The sequence below is a fragment of the Anguilla rostrata genome, chromosome 10 (genome assembly GCF_018555375.3).
Source record: "Anguilla rostrata isolate EN2019 chromosome 10, ASM1855537v3, whole genome shotgun sequence".
NCBI classification, from domain to species: domain Eukaryota; kingdom Metazoa; phylum Chordata; class Actinopteri; order Anguilliformes; family Anguillidae; genus Anguilla; species Anguilla rostrata.
The window spans coordinates 40,433,223-40,459,681 of NC_057942.1; the positions used below are offsets into that span (position 1 = coordinate 40,433,223).

The 26,459-nt window shown below is 47.4% G+C and overlaps 4 protein-coding genes across 8 annotated transcripts; 2 read left to right on the forward strand and 2 right to left on the reverse strand.

Moving 5' to 3' along the window:
- Positions 1 to 4: 4 nt before the first annotated feature.
- isca1 (iron-sulfur cluster assembly 1) lies at positions 5 to 3,452 on the reverse strand. The gene is made up of 4 exons (XM_064297110.1): positions 3,295 to 3,452; positions 1,782 to 1,835; positions 1,531 to 1,636; positions 5 to 1,390 (listed from the first exon to the last, which is right to left on the reverse strand). Exons 1-4 carry the CDS (start codon positions 3,373 to 3,375, stop codon positions 1,242 to 1,244), a joined length of 390 nt encoding a protein of 129 aa, XP_064153180.1. The 5' UTR covers positions 3,376 to 3,452; the 3' UTR covers positions 5 to 1,241.
- A 405-nt stretch (positions 3,453 to 3,857) lies between these two features.
- Positions 3,858 to 16,883, reverse strand: tut7 (terminal uridylyl transferase 7). 3 transcript variants are annotated; one of them, XM_064297098.1, is made up of 29 exons: positions 16,748 to 16,883; positions 15,165 to 15,627; positions 14,745 to 14,902; positions 14,435 to 14,551; positions 14,152 to 14,329; positions 13,899 to 13,987; positions 13,752 to 13,803; positions 13,528 to 13,597; positions 13,112 to 13,238; positions 12,913 to 13,032; positions 12,523 to 12,657; positions 12,170 to 12,350; positions 9,876 to 10,612; positions 9,383 to 9,533; positions 9,116 to 9,202; positions 8,779 to 8,879; positions 8,536 to 8,593; positions 7,971 to 8,074; positions 7,526 to 7,615; positions 7,234 to 7,347; positions 7,008 to 7,085; positions 6,704 to 6,881; positions 6,506 to 6,553; positions 6,298 to 6,389; positions 6,065 to 6,180; positions 5,566 to 5,759; positions 5,426 to 5,481; positions 5,220 to 5,271; positions 3,858 to 5,127 (listed from the first exon to the last, which is right to left on the reverse strand). In XM_064297098.1, the coding sequence occupies exons 2-29, from the start codon at positions 15,607 to 15,609 to the stop codon at positions 5,063 to 5,065; spliced, it is 3,993 nt and encodes a 1,330-aa protein (XP_064153168.1). In that variant the 5' UTR covers positions 15,610 to 15,627; positions 16,748 to 16,883; the 3' UTR covers positions 3,858 to 5,062. The 3 variants fall into 3 exon arrangements, with proteins under 3 accessions (XP_064153168.1, XP_064153167.1, XP_064153169.1); XM_064297097.1 differs by lacking the exon at positions 16,748 to 16,883 and adding an exon at positions 16,333 to 16,483; XM_064297099.1 differs by lacking the exons at positions 5,426 to 5,481; positions 16,748 to 16,883 and having other exon boundaries at positions 15,165 to 16,484.
- A 105-nt stretch (positions 16,884 to 16,988) lies between these two features.
- LOC135233496 (cyclin-O protein B) lies at positions 16,989 to 20,546 on the forward strand. The gene is made up of 4 exons (XM_064297108.1): positions 16,989 to 17,420; positions 17,534 to 18,805; positions 18,908 to 19,093; positions 19,393 to 20,546. The coding sequence occupies exons 2-4, from the start codon at positions 18,308 to 18,310 to the stop codon at positions 19,918 to 19,920; spliced, it is 1,212 nt and encodes a 403-aa protein (XP_064153178.1). The 5' UTR covers positions 16,989 to 17,420; positions 17,534 to 18,307; the 3' UTR covers positions 19,921 to 20,546.
- A 1,532-nt stretch (positions 20,547 to 22,078) lies between these two features.
- On the forward strand, positions 22,079 to 26,400 carry LOC135233500 (multicilin-like). Of its 3 annotated transcripts, XM_064297116.1 has the most exons (7): positions 22,079 to 22,355; positions 22,448 to 22,523; positions 22,684 to 22,763; positions 23,691 to 23,751; positions 24,075 to 24,349; positions 24,618 to 24,728; positions 25,049 to 26,400. In XM_064297116.1, the coding sequence occupies exons 1-7, from the start codon at positions 22,251 to 22,253 to the stop codon at positions 25,514 to 25,516; spliced, it is 1,176 nt and encodes a 391-aa protein (XP_064153186.1). In that variant the 5' UTR covers positions 22,079 to 22,250; the 3' UTR covers positions 25,517 to 26,400. The 3 variants fall into 3 exon arrangements, with proteins under 3 accessions (XP_064153186.1, XP_064153188.1, XP_064153187.1); XM_064297118.1 differs by lacking the exons at positions 22,079 to 22,355; positions 22,448 to 22,523; positions 22,684 to 22,763 and adding an exon at positions 22,813 to 23,016; XM_064297117.1 differs by lacking the exons at positions 22,079 to 22,355; positions 22,448 to 22,523; positions 22,684 to 22,763 and adding an exon at positions 23,118 to 23,533.
- The last annotated feature ends 59 nt before the right edge of the window (positions 26,401 to 26,459 follow it).

Below are 26,459 nucleotides of genomic sequence, written 5' to 3' on the forward strand. Positions count from 1 at the left end.
GGAGCACTGATGAAATGATTTAATTATGGGTGTCACACCTACAGTTCACATATTGCACTAGTTACATTTCTGAACTAAAAACACTGTACAAAGTCATCCCGTAGATCTGGCAAGGGAGCAGAAACGGTTTTCCAAACACATTTATATTTGTACATAAAAAATAAAATTGTGCGTTATTTTATGGTTAAGGGACATTTACATTCATATTATATGTTCATGCACTCAGCGGTGCTAGCGACGAAAATACAAACAGAATTTACAACCTTAAAGCTTGTATCAAAACACATTTCTTTCCACTCCAAAACATCCAGGTTCTGGATTACATAATTTCCTGTACCCTTAGGGGCTTGCATCTTCATTTACATACTCAGCACAATAGAGCCCACACAAACTGATGAAATAAATTACAAAAAAACAAACAAACAAAAAAAAAAAACCCCAACAGAAATTATTTTCAATAAATGATGCAAACCATTGAAAAGTGGGGCAGCATGGCAGGGAACTGCAGAAATGGTAAAATGGGTAACAGTGACCATGTTCAATATTCACCCAACGTTCTTGTGATCAGGTGACCCAGTCAGGCCCCCTTCTCACACACCCCTGCACTGACCCTGTGTGTTCCGTGGCTAAAGACCAGCCTGCGGGCTGGCTACAGTGCTGGTAGCACAGTGGAAATACACCTCTGACAAAGACTGACTGCGACCATGAGAAACAACGTAAAACAGCACGCCTGATATATATTCCACACCGACGGTGAAGGTGCGTGCATGTTAATATTAGGTCACCGTGTTTATGAGGGTGTGTGTGTGTGATAGGTTTAGTACTGTTGATGAGGGGGACACTGACATGAGACCACTGGATGGCCACGCCCACGGCCAGTGCCCTGAGCAGCACTGACAGGGTACCACACACAGAGTCAGTGCCCTGAGGAGCACTGACAGGGTGCCACGGGCAGTTCTCCAGACCACACCCATCATCGTCAGGCTACAGCCTACAGGAGCAGGGTTAGACTTGTCCAGTGTTACGTATCATCCCACAAAAACATCACTAGCAGTTCTAAAATAAGGCTTTCTGAAATGTGTGCATCACAGGAAATAGATAAATGCAGCTCTATGAATGAAGGGATGAGACAGAGGTTCACTGTGCAGTGTGAAGCATTCGGATATAATGGAGAAGACGGAGGGAGGACGCGGGAGGAGCCGAGGGAGGGGAGCCATGGCAACAGGGCAGGGCCTGTGGCGTCAGATGTTGAAGCTCTCCCCACAGCCGCAGGTTCCTTTGATGTTGGGGTTGTTAAAGACAAACTCACTGGACAGCTTGCTTTCCACATAGTCCATCTCTGTTCCCAGCAAGGTCAGCTGGGCCTTCTTCTCAATGAACACCGTCACACCTGCAGACAGAACGAGGGAGAGAACACTGGTGCATTCAACGGGGCATTAAGGAGGAGCCCGGGCAGAGCAAATGTCTTGAGTGACAGAGAGTGGGCGAGGTTATACTATGAGGGGAGAGGGACTGGGCGGAGTTACTCACCATCCTGGATCACCTGTTCATCTGCTGTGCCCTTGGTCTTTGCATAGTCCAGTGTGTATGTGAGTCCATTGCAACCACGGGTTCGAACCCCCACTCTGAGGCCAACCTGCTTAGAGATGGGAGAAGGGGGAAGTGGGGAGGAGAGAGGGGATATAGGGAATGCTCTAAAAAAGCTTTTACAAACCATGTAAATAATGGGAATACAAGTCTCAAGCTGCCCTGAGAAAGTTTAAAAACACAGTCGAACTCACGTATTCTGGTTTGTTCTGCAGCATGTGCTTGATCTTAGAGACTGCAGAGGGGGTCTGCAGAAGGGGGACAGGACATCAGCATGAGCAACACACTGCTGCTCACCTCTCAACATTAAGCAACAAGGCATGCGTACAGTTTAGAACTGAGAGAGTGAACTGTGACTTCATTCCAAGGCAGTACTTAGGATGCTGGACATTCCAGAGAGGGTGTTATGTCCAATAAACAGGTCTGCTGTCCTTTTTCGAGCATTTTGGCTCTTTAATACGTAAGCCTACAAGTTTCAAACTGTTCCACTTCTTTAAAAGTAGGGAGACTTAAAATTGGACAGTTACACAAATGTCCAATTTGACGAGAATGTGACGGTCAAAGTTTCATTCAGCCGTGAGGCTTTTAAAGATTCAAGTTAATTGACACCCCAAATATTCCGCATTTTCGGTTCTCTCAGTACAAAAGGAAGTGCTGGTTTTACGTTTTCAAATCTACTCATAAAATGAATACTGCAGTGATATTGTGGGATGTCAGATGCTATATAAATGCAATTCCTCATTATTACACAATAATCAGACCCCACTTTTTATTTGGCCGCGAATTATCTTTAACATGTCATGAAGCCTAGTATAAATTTTTTAAACGACTTGATATCCATCTCAAAACACCATCGTTATCCCAACATGATCGCCACTCCCTGTCCAACTAAACGGGCAATTCACAAGACCAAAAGGCTCAATTATACCTCATCTTTCTAACCTGCCAAAGGCTCAGTTACAACGCATAACGTTCATTCTACCAATTCACACATCGCTAGCTTGACCACAATTTCTCTGTCAAAAAAGGCAAAGGCTCGCTACCTAAGCTAGCTGTCATGTTGACAGTCTGTTAGTCGTTATCTAGCTAAATTGCGTGCCAACGAAGGTCGCGCCTCAACGTGTGCTGGGACGATTGCTAATACGTGTTACCGATGATGTCCTGTTGTTTTACTTCATAGGTATGACACATTAGTTAACGTTTTAAGTTGTCAAAAGTCAAACGTCGGGATGTCTCACTACTTAACCACGCCAATGCTAGTGGTCAATTATTATAACTATTTTGACTACATCACCTAACGCAAGTTGGTCGAAATAGCCAACGTACAGTAACGTTAGCTAGCTAAACCACGGAACAGCTTCTGATTTAACATGAGCTAGCTAGCTCGTAGTAGTTGTTTTTCTGTTAACAAGCTGCTCGACAAACCACGAAACCTCAAAATTAGATATGCTACGAAAATACAAGCAAGCTAGGCTATCACAGGGCAGCCTAAAGCTATCTATCGATAGCTTTCCTGGTTAAATGAGGAGCAATGTCACTGTGGGACAAACTTTACTAGCTTAGCTAGCATGCTAGTCGTCTCGAGACCTTTCCCAAAAGCAAACCGACGTCATGAGGACGGTTAGATAAGCTTCATATGGTTCATAAAGTCACTGTATACAAGAGGAAAACAGCTATAGCACGGATGTTTACCGGATGTGGACTCACCAATGTCAGAGCAGCTCTTGTAGCGAGTAATCTCCTTTTACTGACAGCTTTCACCGTCGCTCGGACTAGAGAGGCAGACATGTTTCGTCCATATGAAAAGCTACATAAACAAGCATATTAGCATAAAAGTGTGACGTATGCGACATAAACCTACTACGTGCCCCATAATAGGAGGATTCCGTCAGTGACAGCCTAGTTCGGCCAATAGCCGGCCAGTTTGGGTATTTGCGCGTTACATAGTTACATCAGGTCGTTACACAATGTGTTTATACAATTAAATGCTCAATGATGTTACCATAGGAAGTCGCCCCTCTTAAGAAAATCGCAACCTTATAAATAGCAATTTTACGTTTTAAAGTGGCAAGGAAGCAGAATAACCAAAATAAATACTAGCATACGCACACATAACTAGCGGAATTATCTCTATGTGAACAGTAACTATGTCATTTGTATGTCTACTTCTATTTCTTCCTTTATAATTTATCACCCGGTATTTTGAATATTCTCACGGCAGTCCCATGGTAAAAATTCATAAGCGCTCAGTGGTCATGGAAACGCAAATCAACGGGTTTTAAAGAGATTTTATTTCCAGGGAAGGTTTGGCAGACAGTAGATTCAGTTATAGCAGCAAATTGAGATTGAGCCCCACCTTACTATGCAAAGCACAGAGGCCATAACATCATCCAGCAAAACAAACTCACATTAAGGGCTGTGTGCTTTTGATTTAAATCCATATTCTTGCTATCAAGACTTTAAAATGTTTATTTTAAACACAACATTTTACACAACTAAATTATAGAAATAAAAAACATTTTGAAACATACCCTTACAGAATTTGAATACACTGAAATAAAACAAAATTGACTTAGAAAATGTTAAATATCCTACATCTATATATTAAAAAAAAAAAAAAACATTTCTGCACTATTTGAAAATGGCAATCCTTTGTATATTTAAGCATATATTTTGAAATGTTGAAGTTTCTTGTTCTGATCTTGTCAATATAGTTTTTCAACATATTGCAGAATATTCCATTTCTGTAAGGGTATTTGTCCTCAGATCATGTGCAATACTAGTTTTTGGGATACCGGCAACAATTTCCTTATTAACTTACAGAAAAACAACCAGAATTGATTCCTTGGATAATCTTGTGTTTGAACAGGCAAACATTTACAAACACAACCGCTCCCCTCAGCAAGAGGACCACAGTGCCAGTCCACAGGAACTGCGTGCGTGTGTGTGTGTGAGTGTTTTGGGGAACATGTAGTTTAATTGTGTTTATATTTGATCGTTTGAGAAGTAGAACATAGAAGAATCGATTATTTGAGGACAGAATTATTTTGCGTATAAGTCAAAAGCACACAGCCTCGTTCTTACGGTACACCATCGCTCAACAGAAATGCATCAGACCTGCAAGCTCATGTCATCGCACATTGTACCACTTTCAAAACCTCAGCTACACTGTGTCTGCTGGACATGAATGCAGTTTCACAGTGCAAAAAAAAAAAAAAAAAAAAATATCTAGTTAACAAAAGAGCACGCACAATGGCTTTGGTTTAAAACACTGATGGTGAATAAAAACTGCCCCTGAAAGGAGCTTTTAAAAAACATTAACACCTTTGGCTCAGTGTGGGTCTCAGTGGGGAGGAGTGGAAGACCTGCGTCTCCCTGCAGCACGGAGAACCAAGTGGAGCTCCTGCTCCCCCTGCACTCCCAACACCTCCTGCTCCCCCTGCACCTCCAGCACCTCTTGCTCCTCTAGCACCTCTCAGTTCTGGCTGCTTTTCTTCTGCCAGGATCTTCCCTGAGTCATATTCCTACTCACAAGACTACCTGAAAGACACACACACAGCTGAGTTCAATGGCTGTAAGACCACGAGGCCAGGACACACACACACACACACACACATCACAATGTAACTCACCTGCAGCAGGGCTCAAAATCACCTGCTTCTTTTCCTCCCGCTGAGGTGAGCCCTAGACACACAAATGTACACAAGCATGTAAACACATGTAAAAACATACACACAAAAGAAGTGAACCTCTATATTAGTAAGAGAAGCAAGGAGCAGAACATTTAATGCAAAGTGTGTGTGTGTGTGTGTGTGTAGGCATGTACACAGGGGCTCACCCGTCTGTCTCTGTAGTTCTTTAGATTGCTGGGAGCAGACGAGGAGAAGGACGCCCCTGTGGTAGAATCAGAGAGCGAGTGAGCAAGTGAGCAAGAGAAAGGGAGAGGGAGTGAGAGAGTGAGAAACAGAGAGAGCTCACCTGTGGAGTTCCTGTGTTGGGGACATTCCTTCTTAATGTGGGCGTGGGACCCACACAGGAAACAGCGCCTCTCTCTGGTTTCCCAGTCCTCCTGCCTCCGTCTGTCTGTCTGCTGGAGGGCGTGGTCCTGAGGCTCCGCCCTTTCCTGCTCAATATGCCGCCGCCCATCCTCATGGCCCCGTCTAGGTCTTACTCTGCAGCACAACCACAGCTGTCAATCACACGATACACACACACGCCCAATACGTACACACAAGACCCCCCACCCCCCCACGCACACACCCCATAACTTACAGACTCACACACACACGCATCGTGCATATATATGTATGCAATAAACACAGACGCAAACACAATTGCTGTGAAAACTGCTCAGTGGTAGTTAAAAGCTTGACAGCAGTGACACATTTGCCCTTTCAAAAAGCCCGGAGATAACCGCTTCCCACTCCCACCAATAGGCTCTGCGGCTGAGCAGCGGACAGGAAGCGGGTGCCCTTACTTCCTGCGCAGCGGGCAGTCCTTCATGAAGTGGCCGATTTTCCCACAGATGCGGCAGCAGCGGTCGTTTGGAGCCAGCTCGCCCTCGGTCAGCACCTCGGGGTCGAAGAAGTACTCCTGCAGAGAGAGCGGACCAGAAGGACACACTGATGCTGAAGCATGGGACTGTCTGTGTGTGTGCGTGCGTGTGTGTGTGTGTGTGTGTGTGTGTGCTTCCCCACTGCTCTCACACACCATTCTGCAGGAGTACTCCGGGGGGAAAACCTTGACCGGAGAGCCAAAGACCCGTCTTCCATTAATGAAAGCCTTCATGATGAAATTGGTCACTATTAAAATGAAACAGAACAGAAACAGGTGATGCAGGTTAAACAGGTGAATTAGGTGATTTGGGTAAAACGGGTGAATCTGGTGATGCAGGTAAAACAGCAGAAGGTATACTTACTTCTCCTGGACAGACCAGCCCCCAGGTTATGGTTCAGGTCAAAGGGATCTGCAATGCAATAGATAAAACATAATCCATATCAATATAGGCCTATAACCTTATCTGTTCATGTGCCTATTTAATAAACAGTAAAAGCCCAGTCACCCCCCCAGAGCAGCGCGTTTGGTCTGTCCCAGCCCCCCCAGACTGACCGCTCACCTTCGATGGCGATGTATTTGGAGGTCCACTGCTTTTTGAAGGTGGTGAGGGGGAGCTTGCGCCGGATGCAGACCACGTGCTCCCTGAAGTCAAACTCCTCGGTGTAGAAGCAGAGCAAACCCAGCCACAGCTGCCCCACGCTCTCCGTGTTCGTCCTGTACGCAGGCCACCGGCTGGGCTGTGCACGCACATTCACACCCACACACAGGCACACACAGAAACCAGAAACGTAAATTAAGGGTTTGACAGGAAACGCACTCGCCACACAGGAAACAATCTAAGCACACACAGGAAACGCACTCACCAGATCTTCCAGATTCTTGAAGAAGTAAACATTCCACCCATCAACCAACACCTCCGGCTTCTTATCCCCATCGTAAATCTGTAGAAAATCAAACTCATAAACCAGCACATCGAGCAGGGAGGTGTGGTAATGGGGTGTACTCAGGTGTTTGCCCAGGTACATGGTGTGCAGTGTGTTCAGGGTCATCCAGGTAAGTTTTAATGGGGGCGTGTGCAGGTTTTGGTACCTCTTGCAGGACGGGTATGACAGGCGGGGTTCTCTGCTGTAGGAAGTACAGCACCATCAGGGTGTAGGCGTAGGAGGACAGGCTTCCCCGAGATGCATCCCCGATATCGCACACCTGCAAACAAGCAGTTACCGTGACTACATACACACACACACCATGGAAACAGAATTTTACATCACTGAGCAGAGAAGTGGAAAAAGATTTTTTTTATTTATTTATTTATTTTTTTTAAGTTTAGCTTAAATCAGAAATCAAATCCAAAAAATGGAAAAATCCATCCGAGAGACCTCACCTTAGCGAACACCTTCATGACGTAGCAGAGCTGTTTGACTCGAGGATCGATGGCGGCGTAAGACGCCAGCAGCTGAGTGTTATGCAGAGCCTGCAGGGGGAGGGGTATAGTGAGAGGGGCGGGGCCAACACGTCCACACCCCGCCCACTCTACTGTTCTACAGGGCATTTCATCATCCCATTAACTTCAATATCTGCTACACAGCAATAGCCTTCCTTCTGAACCTGGTCTAAAGATTCTGCCCTCATGTACATGCTATAGGAAGCACTATATGGCAGGCTACCAGGGTGTTGTGGACTCATGCATGCGTTACAGGGAGCACTATATGGCAGGGTACTATTGTGTTGCAGACTCATGCATGCGTTACAGGGAGCACTAAAAGGCAGGGTACTATTGTGTTGCAGACTCATGCATGTGTTATAGGGAGCACTATTTGGCAGGGTACCAGGGTGTTATAGAGGCTGATGTCTCCCTCCAGACCGGTCCTCACATGGAAGAACTTCACTATCGGCACTTTGGCTGTGGTGATCGGCAGGATGTTGCGCAAGCCTACGGGTTAAACACAGGCACGGTGGGGTTAAGCTTTCACCCCATTTTCCTAAACGCACGCGTTGTTTGTGGTCGAAACCTAAACCAAAACATAACTTGATTTATTTTCAAAAGCTTTAAACTCAATGTTCTTAAAATCCTGTAACTAAAACAAATCTGATTTAGCACTGAAATACAATTCCCATCAAGCACTTCAACAAATACTGTACAATGAATTATGGGAGTTTGAGGCAAGGGATTCACAGCAATGTCTGTACACACTGTCTTTCCAGACACATCTTTAAAAGACAGGAACAGCATATTGACACTCAAAGCAGGCACACACCTGAACCTGAATACAGGATTGATGCTGAAATCTTATATATAGTGAGAAGTTGCTGCAAGAATGAAAACAGTAAAACATTAATTTTTGTTTTTGAGGGACTTCATTTAACTCTAATCTGACCAGATCTGAGACTCACCTGGGTGCTTCTTCAGGTCTCTGGCCAGGCTGTCGATGATGGCAATGCAGTCCAACCCCTGGGGTGAAGATTAGTTTGAAACTGTTGCACAGAATTATGGCCGCCATGATTCATAATCACATTACTGCTGTAATAAATATCTGTATTAATAATTATGAGACCTCAGTAATAGTAACAGTCTCAGGTAAGTAAAGACACGGCAGGCCCAGTGCATCAGACTGATATCAGGGGAGTAACTGTCACCTCCACACCGTCTCTTCCCTCCAGGACCATGCAGATGTCCAGGTCACTCTGCTTGAATCCAAAGCCGTTCTTTGAAGACCCAAACAGCCTCAGCTTGGCCCCTGCCAACCAGGAAGTGAAAAATAAGCACAGAAATACAGAAGGAACAGAAAGTACAAGAGGAGGGTCTCTGATATGGGGGTACAGCAGGGGGTTTCTGTGGTGTGATATGGGGTACAGCAGGGGGGGTCTCTGTGGTGTGATATGGGGGTACAGCAGGGGGGGTCTCTGTGGTGTGATATGGGGTACAGCAGGGGGGGGGTCTCTGTGGTGTGCAGTCTGAGCCCAGCTGCAGTACCTTCAAACTGGCATCTGATGTGTTTCTCCAGGTCCTGCAGGATGTGTTCTCGAACCCGCTCCTCCAGCTCGTCTGGAGCAAAATCCACTGCAGAGAGAGATAAACAGCACCATGCTTTGCATCTCTACAGAGATAAACAGCACCAAGTGCAAGAGGACACTGTATGCACTGTTGAGTAAATGCTGTGTATACTCTGTAGAGCAGAGGCATAAATTCAGAACAATAAATGTGGAGTGGTGTGTTAGTTTTAGCGTGGTGGATACTCACTGTAGCACTGAACACAAACTTCGTTCAGAATTTCAAGGAACTTGGGCGTCATGGTCGGCAGAGGGTCCAGCTCAACCCTCTTGAAGTCTTCGGGACAGTCGCGCTTTAAGTGTCCATCACGTTTACAAAGACCACACACCAGAGCGTGGGACTGTGGGAAACAAACACCCACATCACACACCATCTCCCAATACAGTCCCTCCCACATCACACACTGTCTTACTGCTCGTATACAGACTGGAGTTAAACACCATCTTGTGTTTGTCAGATTGTACAGGTATGCTGTGGACAGGTGGAGGCGGTCAGATTGTACAGGTGTGCTGTGGACAGGTGGAGGCTGTCAGATTGTGCAGGTGTGCTGTGGACAGGTGGAGGCTGTCAGATTGTGCAGGTGTGCTGTGGACAGGTGGAGGCTGTCAGATTGTGCAGGTGTGCTGTGGACAGGTGGAGGCTGTCAGATTGTACAGGGGTGCTGTGGACAGGTGGAGGCTACCTTTCCGCGGGTGAAGGCCTGCTTGTTGAACTGGTAGCGGAGGCTGCTGGGGGCGTGGCCTTCATTCTCTGGTCTCCCATTTTTACCCGGGGGAGAGCCTGGAGTGGCTGGCTGGGGGGCCGGCTCTTCCTCTCCTACCGAGCTGGGCACGTCCATTGGCCCCTCCCCCTCCGAGAGCAGCTCCTCCCCTGACACAGCGTCCAGGGGGTAGAGGTCCCGCTCAGGGGTGAGGCTGTCCGGGAGGCAATTCCCAAATGCTCTTCCACCTTCCTCTGGGTCCTCCTCTTCCTCATCTTCCTCCTCTTCATCCGCCCGGGCGCGGTCCTCGTTATCCGGCCCGGGCGCGGCTCCCTCGGAGTCCGACATGCTCTCCGGCTCCTGCTCCGCCTCCTGCGGGAAGTAGGGCAGGTGCGTGGGGTCGGCATCCTCGCTCTCCTCCGTCTCTATGACGATCTCCTCCTCGATCACGCAGTCGGCGCTCCTGTCCGCCCCCCTGGCGTCGGACGTCACCCGGAGCGTGCTCAGCCCAAAGTCGTCCGACCCCGCCCCTGGCTCCGCCTCACACAGGGCTGCGCCATCTGCTCTGCGATTGGCTCGGTGCTGGGAGTCCGGCCTGTGATTGGTGGTGTGGGGCAGGCCGAAGTACTTGTAGGTGGTTTTGAGGCAGTGCAGGATGTAGCCGTACATCAGCTGGCTGTTCACTGTTCCAGCCACGTTTCTCTTCACCGCAAAGGGATCTACAGCACAGAGACACACACACACACACACCTTAGAGACTGCACCTGCAAGTCTCGCCAAATACACAGTATCACTGCTGACCTGAGCATAACATTCACATGGATTTCTCCTCTTATCATGCTTTTGGTTTAGTGATAAGCAGCACTAAACTGCAAAGCAAATGTCGTTTTAAAAAGCTGTACAGTGTAGTATAAGCCTTAAGACAGCCACTTCTCCATTAGGACTAAAACTTAGTCGAACAGTGCTGTAAAAAGGCTTAAAAAACAACTGAGAAAACAAGACTTGAAAAGACTAATAATTTATTTTAAAAGCACCAGCTTGGTGCTGGTAGGAATGGCTCACCTTCCCTCTCCCTGTCCCTACTGACAGTCACTTAAATAGGATGAGCCAATCAGTTGCACCTGGGTTTCAATTACACCAAATTAACAAATTAAATCAATTAACAATTAAATACAATCAATTAACCAACGCCTGAACTGGTGAAGGGCCACTCCTTCACATTTCCTCCCCCCTCTCCAGTCTTGCATACTGGTTTGCAAGACAAGGGGCAGGGGCTTCCAAAGCAATCAATTTAGAACGTTGCATTCAACCAGGAACAGTCCCCAGAGTATCGAGGCTAGCCCCCCAATTAGGGACACCAGATAGCTCCTCCCTCTGGAATCAACAGCTCTGCAGGGCCAGGACACCACCTCTCAACGGGCTATAGCAGGGGTCCTCCATCTTATCCAGAAAGTGCCGGTGTGGATGCAGGCTTTCATTTCAACCAAGCAGTTACACACCTGATTCTTCTAATCAACCACTAGAGTCTCTGCTAAGGACCATGATTAGTAGAATCAGGTGTGTAACTGCTTGGTTGGAATGAAAGCCTGCACACACCGGCCCTTTCTGGATAAGATGGAGGACCCCTGGGCTATAGGCTCCTCACACTGTCGATCAGAGTTGTCATCCCATGGGCTCTGGACCATTACCCCTTCAAACAGAGCCAGCTACAGCTCCCCAGCCAATCAAGGGGTATTCCAGCTGCTCCCACTTTTGGGCCCCGCTGCTCTGTCTGGGTTTCCCGATGGTCCACCTTCAGCCCCACCTGGATCTTCCTTTGGACCTCCGACCAGAAATGCAGCTCTTTGCTGGCTTGGCCAAAAGCATCTTTCAAGTCCAATAAAAACTCAGTGTAAAATCTCTTTAAAAGCCTTTTAAAAGTGAGTCACCCCAACATGATAGGGGCTAAATCCCACTTCTGACACCAAATGTAAAAAGGCTGAAAAAACAACTGAGAAAACAAGACTTGAAAAGACTAATAATTTATTTTAAATGCACCAGCAGTACAAATGATAGGAGTGGCTCACCTTCCCTCCCTCTGTCCTTACCGACAGTCACTTAAATAGGCTGAGCCAATCAGTTGCACCTGGGTTTCAATTACACCAAATTAATTAACAAATAAAATCAATTAACAATTAGATACAATCAATTAACCAACACCTGACCTGGTGAAGGGCCACTCCTTCACAAGGGCCCACTGGAAAAGTCAGAATGCACAGGAAGGGGCGGAGCCTCACCCTCGATGGCGATCCTGTTTTTGGGCCAGTCTCGCGCCTCACGCGACAGCAGGCAGTTCGTGCGGACGCTGATCACGTGACCAGCCATGTGGAACTCCAGCGAATAGAAACGCAGCATCTCCAGCCACAGCTGCCCCACCCTGACCGAGCTCTGCCTGTCAGCTGGAAAGAGCAGGGGTGCCTTCACGCGCACACACACGCATGCACACACACACACAAATGCACATACGCGCACACACACACGCACATACGCAAACACACACACACAAATGAATCAGCATCTCCCTGTAAGCGTGTTTGCGCTGTAACGTTGCGCTGACTGCAGCATGCTGGTAAAAGGAGGCGGGGCTCACCTTGCCCTGCCTGTAGCAGCTCTCTGTGGGGGGCGTGGTTTTCTCGGGGGCGGGGCAATACTCCCACAGGACACAGCCCGCCTCCAGGCCGGTCAGCCTGAAATCCATCAGCCTGCTCACGGAGAACTCCTTAATCTACAGCAGGCAGAACAGGGGTACAGGTAAGAGCATATATGACCTCAATATATATATGGCAGCGGAGTACAGCTGAGGGTGCATATGCCCTGAGTGTATACATGCCAGAGGGGTACAGATAATGGTATATATGTGCACTGAGTATATATGCTAAAAATAAGGGGGTACAGGTGAGGTGGCAGAGTGGTACAGGTAATCAGACGGGAATCAGGTGCAGGTAACTGTGTGGCACAGGTAAAGGCTGGTAGCTCTCACCCCGGTGCCCAGGTAGGCGGGCAGAACAGGCTCTCTGCACTGCTGCAGGAAGTAGATGACCATGAGCGCCAGGACGTATGGGGGCAGCCCCCCCTCCTCTGGCTGGTCCACGTGGCAGATCTGAGCACAGTGATTGACAGGTGTCAGTACAGACGAATACCTGCGGCCACCTCAGACCCAGCCGGAGAGAGAGACTCACCTGCGCCCAGCGTCGGAGGCCGACTACCAGGGGCAGGAGGCGGGGCTCCAGCTCTCCCACCGCGGACAGGTACGTTGTCGTCAGGTAGGCGTAGTCATTGCCGGCGCTCACCTTACAGGTGAGCCCACTGCAGGGACAATGACATCATCAGCAAGGGCCATGACTCACACAGCAGCCTGACAGCAGTGCGTATCCCAGAATGCCATTCATGAGGGCTCCAAACGCCACACTGCGCACTCAGATTACCCTCCACAGAAGCTTATTTTAGGAAAGTGAGCATGGATGATGGAGAGAAAGAGAGGATGATAGAGAAAGAGAGACTGATGACAGAAAGAGAGGGTGATGGAAAGAGAGACAGAGGGATGACGGAGAGATGGAAGGATAGCGTTCAGTTTGGGCTGGCGGGATGTCCTCACCTGGCCTTTTCTGTGCAGATGAGCACAGGAACCCGAGCGTGGAAATCCGCCTGAAGGTCTCCGTACAGGGCTGGAACCAGACACACACACTGACCTCAGATCAGTCTCATTAACCCAGTACAGTTATCTCAGATCAGTCTCATTAACCCAGTACGCTGATCAGTCTCTAAAGTGGTATGCTGACCACAGATCAGCCTCCACACCAACAGAGGGCTCCTACTCACAGCTACTAGAGAGACTCTCCTGGACCAAAAGAAGGACATCAGGCTGATGCATCTGTAGAAACAAACCATTCCACAACATTAATAAAAGATGGCGGACAGATGAGTGAGAGAAAGTGATGAGAGTTAAGGCATGTGTCATGCACTCACATGAGAAGGAAACTTGACATCCATGTTGACATCTGAAGCCTTGAAACCGAATTTAGTGCAAGACGATCCATATAACCTCAACGAACAATCTGAAGAGACAACAAGTTGCATGTGAGTGAGCAATTCAGGGGTACTGAGGCAAAAATTAATGGGCACTGAGGGCGGGTTTCAGGGGTGCTGGGAGCAGCTCAGGTGCGCAGGAGGAGAGGCTCAGGTGCACAGGGGGAGGTACTCGGGTGCGCGGGAGCTGTACCTGGCAGTGTGGCTCTGATCACCTCCTCCATGGAGGACAGGATTTGACGCCTCCTCCTCACATCCTCCTCGCTCAGCCCGCACTCCAGCACCACCTGCTCGAGCGCCGCCTCCGCGGCTCCCACCTGCGCCTCCGTGGGCGGCAGGATCTCCGACAGCATCAGCTCCTCCCGCTTGTCCTAAGAACCAATTGCGAGACAGCGTCACCTGTGAGACCATCCTCCACCTCCCGAGAGCCAATCAGAGCATCATCCTGCAGAGCGATATGCTGTAGCCATGGTTACCCGTGCTCTCTTCTTGTGCCACTTCTCCCGGATGTGTTTGTGGGCGGCGGAGAGAGAGTCCAGCAGCAGCTCACAGAGGGAACACCTGTACCTGGCACTGGGACTGCTCCGGGACCGCTAGTGACAAAAACACACACACACACGCACGCACGCACGCACACACACACACACACACACACACGAAAACACATACGCTCATTGAAAAACACATGCATTGTCTGTAAAACACACATGTATACACAGACCATAAAACACACACATAGACTGTTATAAGACACACACACACACACACACAGGGTCAGGTTCTGACCTTCTCCAGGCGGTAGATGTACTCCCTGCCGATGCGATTCTCGGCCTGCCTGAGCTCCATCAGCTGCTCCTCACTGAGTCCGGACTCATCGATCACCGGGGCGTCCTGCTGGTCTGCCTGCATCCTCCTGCGGTCCCGCATCCTGACCCTGCGCCCGCCTGGACCACAGCACACACACCTCATACACCTGCAACCCCACCCAACACCTCCCCTCCCACACCACACACACCTGCAACCTCTCCCAGCACCACCCAAAACCTCCCCTCTCACACCACATACCTGCAGCACCACCCAACATCCCACATCTCATACACCTGCAACACCACCCAAAACCTAACCTACCACACCACACACCTGCAACACCACCAAAGACACAGTGCCTCTTATAGGCAGCAACGCTGGGGAGCGGCAGAGATGTACCTGCGGTGGAACTGGGTGCCTCCTGGTTGGGCGACTCCATGCCGGGCTCTAACCTGGCGGCCTGGTGCTCCCCTTCCTCTTTGTGAAAGCCCTTCTTCCTGTGGCTGTCCGGCGCAAACGCGCGATCTCTCCAGTTATCCTCCGGGCCCTGGCGGGTCTCCGGAGCGGGGAACTTCCTGAACCCTTCCATAAGCTCGCCGTGAGGCCGCTGCCCAGCGCTGGCACTGAGCGGTCCATAGCCCCCTCTCCTGGGGCTGCCACTGAAGCTCCCTGCGCCACCCCTCTTGCGGGGAAAGCCTCGCTCAGGTGCAGAGCCGAAGCCCCTTCCAGACTCGGGCGCGTCCATGCGCCTTGGGGTCCTCCAGCTCTCGGGATCGTCCGCCACCTTGGCCCGCTCCTTGCGCTGCTTGGTGTGGCGGTTTCTACCTGCCGTTAATTCTTCCATTGGATCTGTCAACTAAGCCTAAGATTCAAGGATAGTGAAAAAAGAAAAATACACACCAGCGTCGATAATTTTACATCCGGAAAATTTTAAAAAATGTCACTAGCCTGAGACTACTAAACTATAAACTATGTAACACCCTCAGATGCAAAATAGCCATGTAAAGTAACGATAGTAAACTTCCAAATAAAGTGCACAGCGACTTATTTCACGTAAACCGACTCAAAGGAAAACATACATCAGTGTTAAAGTGAACTAGCTAGCAATATAATAGTTAGCTAGCTACTCAACATTCGTCAAGATCATACTTTTATGTCGCTGAACGTTACCTAGCTAATCAACATGTAAGCTGGCTAGAAAGCTAACAATAACATAGCAAGTTAACGTTAGCCAGATAGATTGGTATCCCTCCTCACTAGCCGCGACGCTGCAAACACCTAGCACAAATGCTGCTGTGTTTCAATGAGACAAAATTGCCCTGCTAGTAAGATACAACCTTCTAACTAGCCTGTTAGCTAACTAGCTTGCAGTGCGTCAACAAGTAGCGTACCGCCCGTCCCAACCACTATCAACACGGTAATTAACTAGCATTAGCAGCGCTCTCGAGCTCTATGCGTACGGTTATGGAGCTCCGACTAACAGGCTAAATATAGCTAACGCTAGTTAAAAGAAACAGCCTGGCTGGCTAAAGACTGGCAGCGACTTTTTGCTAAACTACCTAGATACATTTAATCAAGTGTTCTCAGTCTCAGCTACCACTATAGTAGTCTTTGCGTTGGGTACAATCCGATATTATTATTGGCTTTTCTTTTACGGTTTATCCAAGACAAAAAATAACAAAATCAAAAATAGCCATTAGCTGTAAACCATGACATGACATTGCTCTGCATGTTTGCGATATGTCGTAAAGTGCTGAATCTAAGCGTGGACTTTACGGTAAATTAGCTACCTAACCATCTCATAGACCATCCAGCCTGGTGGAAACCTCATTTGATACTTAGCAAAGCCTCGAAGTAGCTGATATGTGAAATGTGCCACATAGTTAGCCTGCTATATGCCGCTAGCTATATCACTAATAGGTCGGACTATATAAAGTCTAACTGTGCTGGGACCTTGCTTGCGTTATTTCTTCCATATTTACCAGCCTAACAACACAACGAAGACATGCAATGTTGGCTCGCCAGCAGGATAAAAATACTTGCGGATTCGGTATGTGCAGCGTGCAAGTGCTGTCCCAACTAAGAACAAACCGGTCTAATACCCAGAACGCGTAGTTCTTATTACAACCACAACATTAGCCTTCCCAGGCTGACTTTCGGGGTAGCTTCTAATGTAACCCGTGTTCTGGCTTAACGTGAAACCTGAAGCACCTGGCTATAGGCTAACTGGAGACGCTGTAATGTTGAGTTACACTAAGTAATCAAGCCAATTAATTTTTATGGATAATATGGATATCATGATATATGGATATAATGATAATATAATTTAAAAAAATATTGTATTATTATCTTTATTTTGCCATTAATAGTCAACATTAATAATCTTGTGTATAAGAGTCGCGTAGAGTGTCTTTAATATGACTACTTGGTATGACGAACTATCGGTAAGTGTTAAGAACAATAAAGAGCCGTGCGAAAATGGAAAATATTCCCAGCAATATGGACTCGTATTAAATGACATGAATTATGTAAACGTATTCAAGGAAATGCCGAACATTCTAACTTCCTCAAAAAAAAAAAAAATCCTCAAATATCCTCAGGAAGATGTTTTAAGATGCCAAGGACTAGAAACACTTTGTGAATACTTTACAGTAGGTAAGATTTTGCTGTGGGTCAAAAACATGGGGGGGGGATAAAATAATAATCATACAATAGGCTATGAGTATCCACTCCTGCGTTAACAAAACACTTTCTTATGATCACAACAGATTCGTTTCCAGTCGTTTACAAAACCGTAAACAAAAAGTCTATGCGTGCTTTGGATCAAACAGGAAGATCAAGAGATCATTGCTCTCGAGGTACGGTTGACAGCTGCGGCGCAGACGTAGGGGTTCTAAAGCATTAATTACACATCACTTTGTTTCAGCAGTTGAAGGACAACCCTCCGATCTAACGGTTTCCGTTAATGAGCGGGCAGGCGGTATTGTTCTGGCAAACATCTGAATCAGAGGTGCGAGATGGCGTCCCAGGGGGGACTCTCCTTCCCTCGGCATTGCGCGCCACTAGCTCGCGCTTCCCTCCTGCATGGAGAAAAAAGGGAGGGGGGGGGTGCAATCTATTTCTAATGCATTAGGTCCTGAGTTGTTGAAACTGCTTAAACTAAGCATTTCATGACCCCTGACATCTATCCTCGTCTAAAACGTATTTGCGAATATAATCTTGATGTCTATCACACCCATGAATTTTGTATGTTTAATGTTATGCCGTACTGCAACGAGTCATCCAAACACTAATACTTTGGATGAAGTGTACATACACCCCCACCCTCCTTTCAAGAAAAAACTTCCTCCCCTCCCCGTTGCTGTGACAACCAGTTGACGCGCAGAACCGTGCTGTGTGAGTAATCAGACGCTCGGAATGAAACTTCGATGGGCGCTGTTTAACCCGGGAAAGCCTCGACCCGACAACGTCACCTGAAAAGGATCCTATTACAGCCAGTAAGATGTTAGAACGATGATGCCGGAGCGCAGGTGGGAACTTCAATGATTCTGCAGACGGAGAGGCAAGGAACAAACGGAGTGACAGTACTGTGTCACTGCCACTTTTTCGAAATGGTCGCGTTTACCTGCGGGGATGCTGCTACAGAGACGGGAACATCTGTCACTTTTAAAAGGAAGAGAGAGGATTGCGTCTCTCCGGGAAAAGACGACGTAACTCCGGATGACAGACATGTCACGATTGTAATGAACAGTAAAATAATTTGCGCCCCAGTGAAAAGGCCTCGTTGTCTTCGATACCGTAAGCAGAAGATCGAGTGCAGGTTAAGCGATTCTGGTTTTGAGGAAGAATTGCTAACTCCCTCTCCCAGTTTATCTCCGGACTTCACACCCAGTAGCAATCCGACAGCAGACGCACAAACTCCATGCAGGCTACTGTCAGACTGGCAGACTTTCAGGGATTATGGAGAATGCTGCTATAACATTCAAAAACTCAACGAGGAGAAGTTCCTCCCCGTAAACTGCTTGGCTCGACAACCTCAGGTAAGATGTGTCCGCTGGAGTAGCCTAGCTTAGCTACTTTTGCAGAATATTGAAGCGCTCTTCTCGGCAACAGAAAACCTCGCTCACTTCGTGTTTCCGCAGGTCACGGCAGAGGCGCGCTGTAGACTGGTGAGCTGGCTCATCCCAGTCCACAGACATTTCAAACTGTCCTTCGAGTCCTGCTGTCTCGCCGTTAACATCATGGACCGCTTTCTGTCCACCACGCCGGTCGCGTCGGACTGTTTTCAACTGCTGGGGGTTACGTCGCTCCTGATCGCCAGTAAACAGGTGCGTGGCCCTTCCTATAGCATTTCATCCGGACGGTGAAAATGCGGATGTAATAACGGTCTGTGTTCATGATAATGGTGTGTGTTTATTGTTATGATGCATGTGTTTGAACGCAGTCACGGATTTTGGTGCAAAAGGGCACAACTAAAATGTTCTTTGTAGGAAATTACACTATTTTTCAGATCAGTGGAAGTCATATGACCCTTTATCAAAGCTTGACTGATTGATTGAGTAGTTGGAGGTTGACTGAGTGCAGTGACGGTGGCGTCCTCAGTGTTTGCAGCTCTGTTGTCTCTCAGGTGGAGGTGTTCTCCCCCCGGATCTCCCAGCTGCTGGCCCTGTGCTGCGATGCCTTCACCAAGGACCAGCTGTGCAACCTGGAGCGCATCGTCCTGACCCGGCTGAGCTTCCGCCTGGCCGCGCCCACCCTGGCCTTCTTCCTCCATCACTTCGGCCAGCGCAGACTGGCGCGGGAGCGGGAGGGCCCCGGGGGGCGGAGCCACGAGGGGCGGGGCCCCGGGGGGCGGAGCCACAGCCACGCGGCCGGCTGCTGGAGCCTGGCGCGGAGGATCTGCGAGCTCAGCCTGGCGGACTACGCCTTCAACCGCTACCGCCCGTCGGTGCTGGCGACGTGCGCGGCCAGGCTGGCAGAGCGACTGCTAGGCGTGGCCACCGTGGGCGAGGCCGACGCGGGCGAGGCCGGGGGGGACGAGGAAGAGGAGGAGGAGGAGGATGAGGAAGAGGAGGAAAAAGGACGTTGCGCTCGCAATCTCAGGCTGCTGGTCTCCCTGAACCAGGAGGCTCTGCGCACCATGGCGGAAATGTGAACTCTGCATCGCCCCCCACAGGACAAACATTTCTACAGCAGCTCGGATCTGTAAGGCCGTGTGTAGGTGTGTGTGCACAGGGGCACTGTATGGGGCTGGGGGGTGGGAGGGTTAGGATGACTCCAAGGGCCCTGACTGACAGGGACCCACAAAAATATTAGAACATGGGATTTTCTGGGGTGGCCTGGAGTGACGGGGCCCAATGTGACATCTTTTCACGGGGCCAAAAACCCCCATTGGCGCCTCTGTGTGCACATGCATGAATGACATGTGTATGTGCATGCAAGTAAGACTGCACCTCTCTGTTGTACTGTACCAATAATGCACTGTCCTCACAAGTATTAATGATAGAAAGTTGTCTTATTTATTGTGTCACGTAGGTGATTATGTGAGAGAATGGATGTCTGTAGCAATGCTTATTTGTGTCTCACTAGACTGACTGGAATCCCAGCTGCTTTGCATTTCTCCCTGTTACACTCAATGTAGACTGACTGTAGTGAGCAATGACTGATTGTAATAAACTGTAAATATGTATTCAATGTGCGGACGGTGATAAGTGATACTGAATGTATACTCTGGTTCACTCTCTGTTTTGAGCAGATAAATGAATTAAATTATTAATTATTCATTTTTAGTTTAATCATTGTTTACCTATTGTTTATTTCATCATTGATCTGTGAAAGTTCTAATGTAGAACTGCTGTACACCCATTACATGCATCACATTACTAAACTATTAAACTACAGGTACCATCACATTAAACAACAATGAACAATTCATCTACTAATACCATTACATTAAACTACAATAAGCTACTACTACAAGTATCACATTAAACTATCAAACTAAAATCACATTAACTAGCTCTCCTGTTAGATTCCCACTTAACTGTGAGAAAGCAATGCCATGAAAAGGGTTATATCAAATCAAACTATAAACCCGGTTTACACATATATACTTTTTTACAATGGACTTCACAGTGTACACTGGCCTAAACCCCCCATAAGAAAGCCAGAACAATGGAGGCAGCAAAAACTCCCTGGATGGTGAAGTCATTATCAAAGTTACATAAAACACTTATGATTAATCTTCACACTAAGTTATCCCTACCAAGCTTCTGAATTGATGAGTAAATTAAGACCGCTGATCTTTGTGCGATCAGTGGTTGGACTAAGAGTTGTTAATACGGGATTAATTGGTCATGCTATGGCTGAGAATTTTCTAGCGATAATGAATAATATCATTCACAGTATCACATTTTCAATTATATAGTCAAAAAAATAAAATATTTAACTGCAGTATTAAGCACTTTGTCTTAAATCCGAAACGTCACGGTCAGTCTGAAGAACTGAGTAAAAAGAGCGAGCGTAGTAACAGAAAGTTGTTCGAATGAATTAGACACCAAACGCGAAGATTTTGACTTTTAGTGCTCTCATGATTCGTGTTCGAATCAAACAAGCGAACTAAATTAAGTATCAAATACAATGTTTGCCTATAATTCACTAGTTTGGAACCTGTCCTTTTTCACATCCACCACGTCTCTTCTTAAAACCTCGTAACACAAACATTTTCAAACAAAAGGTTGAAATTACCATTATGTAATATATTATATTATATACACCTATACGTTCTGGGGAATTATGAACTAACTAATCAAATAATTATAATCAAACAACGTTTGTTTCTTCAGCCATAATTAACGTTATTTCCCCAGAAAATGTAATGTATAATTTAAAAATGAAATTAAGCAAAGAAAACAGACCAAATAAAATGTTAATTAATTGTACTGCCTTCTATTAAAAATGAACACGGCTAATCATAAATGTATATGTACCATGGAGGTGTATTAGGCTATACAGTCTATGTTGAAACTTGTTTGATCCACTTAATTCAGACGGTGAGCATTTCTGTAAGATCAACGGTAAGTTGTAGAACTGGCGCCGTCAGGGTGGAAACGGCGCAAAACTGTGTTTGCGTCTCTGCCCTGAATAATTCAGCGCAGCGGGGTCCGGTGGTCCCAAGTGGACCGCCAATACGATTCGGATTTAGCGCCTGCGGTTGGCACACACTGCCCGCTCCAAGGCGCCACCTCTCGCGCTCATATTTCTCTGTTCTCGCATCCACATCATCTCCAGGGACGCCGCTCTGCCCTCGAGACTTCTTATAAACGATTATGATTGGATAGGGAAACTTAACATAGTACCAGTAGGCTGCTGTCTGGCCACTATTATATAGAATACATAGCTTCTCTTATGTGAACATTTTGTTTATAACACTCTTAGCAGGCTATAGTGTTACTCATAAATGCTCAGAGTAGCTCTACATCCGACATGCACAATGAAAGGAAAGTATTTGGGAGAATTTGTCCCAACAGACTTGGGAACTGTCACTCCCGGACTGAAGACAAGAAACCTGCCACACATTGTGGAAAACAGGTAAGCTAAAGTCCCCGGCAGTGTGTCCAGTACCAAAACATTCACGGTTCGTTCATGTAGAACAGCTAACCCATCATGCTGCAACATTTCAGGGCTCAGCAAAGAACGCAAAGAACAATGTACCGGTTCCCATCTATATTGAAGAGCATATCAGTATCGTTGACGAAGGTAAGAAAGCATAGCAACCGGCGAACAATATGATTTTAAGAAGATTAAATTAATTTCCTCTTGTTAGCATGTGTAGCCTATAATTTAATAGGTCTACACTCTTTTACAGTAGATGTGATATTTTGATAGGTTGATGACTTATGTCTCTTGTGTCCCGCAGCCTTTGCAACAATTGCATGGGAAGACCTGGCCGATTGCACTTCCGTGCTGAGGCGCGAGGGTGACTCCACTGACCACCAGGTAGAGCGTTCGCACGCTTAATAGCAAACATCCGCACGCTTGTAAAAGCAGCCCTAATCTAAGTAATTTGGTACATTTGCACAATGGAACGTAGCTAATGGCAGAACGCACCGTGTGTAGCCTTCTATTTGGCTTTGGTCTTATAATCATGCAACTTTATAATCATGCACCTTTAGTTTGTTCATAATTTAGTTTTTATAGCGTTTCCCTGATCGTATTTCCATGGATCCCTCGTGGATGGAATTACCATAATGTAAGAAGTCAGTCTATTGAATTGAGATCATTGTGTGTAGTCATTGTCATAGTGACAGCCAGTTTGTGTTTTGGCTTTTAACTGTGAAATGGAATGGAACAAGGGAATCTCATCCCCATTGTTCAAACTACCACGAGGCCATTTGGGTCGCAGTCTCACGAACACGATTGTACTTACTATTATGCGATAATCTGTTGGTTTCGGGGTAGCACAGTTGAATAGAAGTGCGCGCTATGGGCGTTGGTTAATATTTCACCAGTTTTCACGACAGAGTGTGCAGGAATGCGGTTGGCTCGTGCTTTAGACCTATGGGATGACAGGCACACATCCAGGTCCGCTGCTGACGCTGCTGCTAAAACACGCGAGCCGTCGGTTAAGCTTCATTGTCATGCACGAGACTGATGAAACAAACCCTCATTCTGCTTCGAGTATTCTGTAGGATTTAAGGGTGAAAGTCAGCATGGCTGTAGAAACCTGTCGCTATGCTCAGTTTCCATACTGGGGCTCTGACTTGCAGGTAGTGACCCACGAGATGAACTTGTATTGATCGGAAGTAGGCTGTTTGCGTAGTGATATATGGAGAAAAATCCTTATTTTAAATACTTTCACGAACACAATATATATATCTTTGCATCCGTCTATGGATTGCGGTCTGATTATTTCCTTTTGTGCAGATGCACGTGTCGGGGTTTGAGATCCAGGACTTCGTGGATTCGACTGTCAGCTTCATCCCGGGTAAGCACTGAATTGACTCACCGATTTCAAACAGCATCACCTTTAACACATCAAAGAGATGAAAGTTAAAAATAAATAAATAACTGTGATACTTACTTTATTTTATAAAATGCTTTCATACCTGCCTGTAACACAATGTGCTTCACAGAAGTTTCAAAAAATCAAATAAAACCAGTGTGCGTGTGTGTGATGTATGTATGATATAATTTGAATAGTCTTTCCATATACTTCAAATATAATCACTATTTCATGATGATAATGATGTTGATAACCATTATTGTTATTAGGTATTGATATTGCTGTTAATTTCCTCTCTCTCCCAGAATCCCCCTCTCTGCTGGACTGCAGTGCCTGCTCCAGCGGCAGCCTTCCGCTCTCCGACTGCAGTTTGTCTGAGTTCTCAGGATGCTCTGTTCTCCCCGTCTCCTCTCTCCTGGACACGCCTCCCCGGGGGAGCCTGTCACCTGCCCCCCCAGTACCCCCCCAGGCCCAGACCCAGGCCCCGCCCCCGGACTCGCCTCAGGACCAGCTCTTCTGGAGCAATCTGGCTGAGCACCATCAGAAGGCTTTAGGAGATGCCCTGGATGCCAACAACCAGGTAAGATGCACCAGGATACAGCAACATTTTAACACTGCGAAGACACAATATTCAACACTTTTAACACTACACTACAGTGACAAAGATATACCAATAGGCACAGAGCCATTGGTTTTATTGTAGAACTTAGATACAGATACAAATATGTGTATATGGATATTCAGTTTGTAGCTTAACTAAGAGGCCTGCTTATTGACAAGGCTGTGCTGCAGCCCTCTGTACATTACAGCCCAGCTGAATCGATGTGGATCTCTCCTGTCTCTTCCAGCTTTGCCTCACGCTCAACAAAAAGCAGGAGGAAACCAGGGTTCTACAGCAGCAGAACCTGCACCTGAAGGAGCTGGCCAATCAGGCCAAGCACCTGGCCTCTGTCCTCAGTGTATGTACCCTATGACACCTGCCACCCTAACCGCAACCCTAGGGGAACCCTAAACCGAACCATACCCTAACCCTAGGGCAACCCTACCCAAACCCTACACTAACTCTAGGGCAACCCTAAACCTAATCTTAGGGCAAGCCTAACCTTGTGTTCTTTGCTAACTGTGTGCTTTCTGGACATGATAGTAGACTACGGTGCAGCAGAATGATTTTTGCTGAGTGACACGTGTAAAATAATGCAGGGAGGCATCAGTAGATGGCGCTGTTGCTCCAGAGTGTTCTGGGTGCAGGGTGTGTAAGTCTGCCTCCTCTCTCCTCCAGAGGCTGATCGGACCCAGCGGAACCCCCCCACCCCCCGGAGCGCCCCCCGCGCTGCACAGCCCCACCAAGAGACGCAGGCTGGAGGGGCGGTCGGAGGCGGGGTCTGGTACGGAGGCAGGGGCGGAGGGCGACGGCGAGGGCGTGCCCGCGGGCGAGGAGGTGCGGCAGATCCTGCGGGACGTTTCGGAGCGATGCCGGGCCGTCCTGCAGGAGCGGGCCGGGGGCGGGCTGCCGAGGCCCAGGATGCACGGGGCCTTCCAGGGCCTGCTCACATCCACCCCTCAGAGCCGCCAGCGCCGGCGAGCGGACGAGGAGGAGGAGGAGGGGGAGGAGGAAGAGGAGAGCACGGCCTTCAGGACCTCCATCAGGGACCACTGCACCATCCGGACGCTGGCCTTCCCCCAGGGGCACGCCTTCACCTCCCGAACCCCACAGGGGGGCTGCCGCTTCCGGTGGATTCCCAGCTAGAGCGGACTGAGCTACCTCCACCCACTCCCACTGCCACACACACACACACCGGTCTCACAACCACATCTCCGTTTAACACACACTCATTTCCACATTCTCTCTCATTTACAGCAATGAACAGAGTGCCACTGTAATGCAGCTATCGTTATCGTTTTAAACACTGGTGGAAAAATTCAGGCTCAGGAAGTAAAAGTCCCCCCCCAGTATTTCGTTCCAATCACCTGGATTTGCTAATTTGTGCAATTCTTCAGCCAGGAGGTAGAACTAATTAGTGAAATCAAATAAATCAGAGTTTATGGGTGGTAGAAACACATGACAGGACTTTTACTTGCCGACATTTGGACGTTTCGTCTGATTTTCTCCCTGCGAGTGTACATGTTCAGCACAGAAATGGTTTCAGAATGGCTCTTTAAAAGAAGGATATGTTCTATTCTGTTATAAATCCGCATTAATAAACGCTCCCACGGAGCTGCTGGCTGTTCTCTTTATATATATGCTGTAAAATATTGCTATCACTATGTTTTTTATTCTGTTTTCTGTGTCTTGTCTTTTATTTTGTAATATTTTTCAGTTATGGATAAAATATTTAATTTTTAATTAAAAATAAATATATTTATATGAACTTTTTTTAATGAAATTGATTAGCAGATTTTAGATCCCTGTTGGCTGATGCTCTCCACTCCACTGCTCCATCTGCACAGGTTCAAATCCCAGGGGGGTCACAGCCATAACAGTTACTTCACCTGAATTACTTCAGTAAAATACCCAGCTGTATAAATGGGTTGTACGAAAAAAATGTAATCTGTGTAAGTCGCTCTGGATAAGAGCTGTTAAATGCCTAAAATGTAAATAAACATGATCTTTGACTCTGGCAGTTATGTCTTGTTCACATACATCTCTCTGATACGCTGCACGACAGGAAAGGAGGAAGAAGTTACAAGAT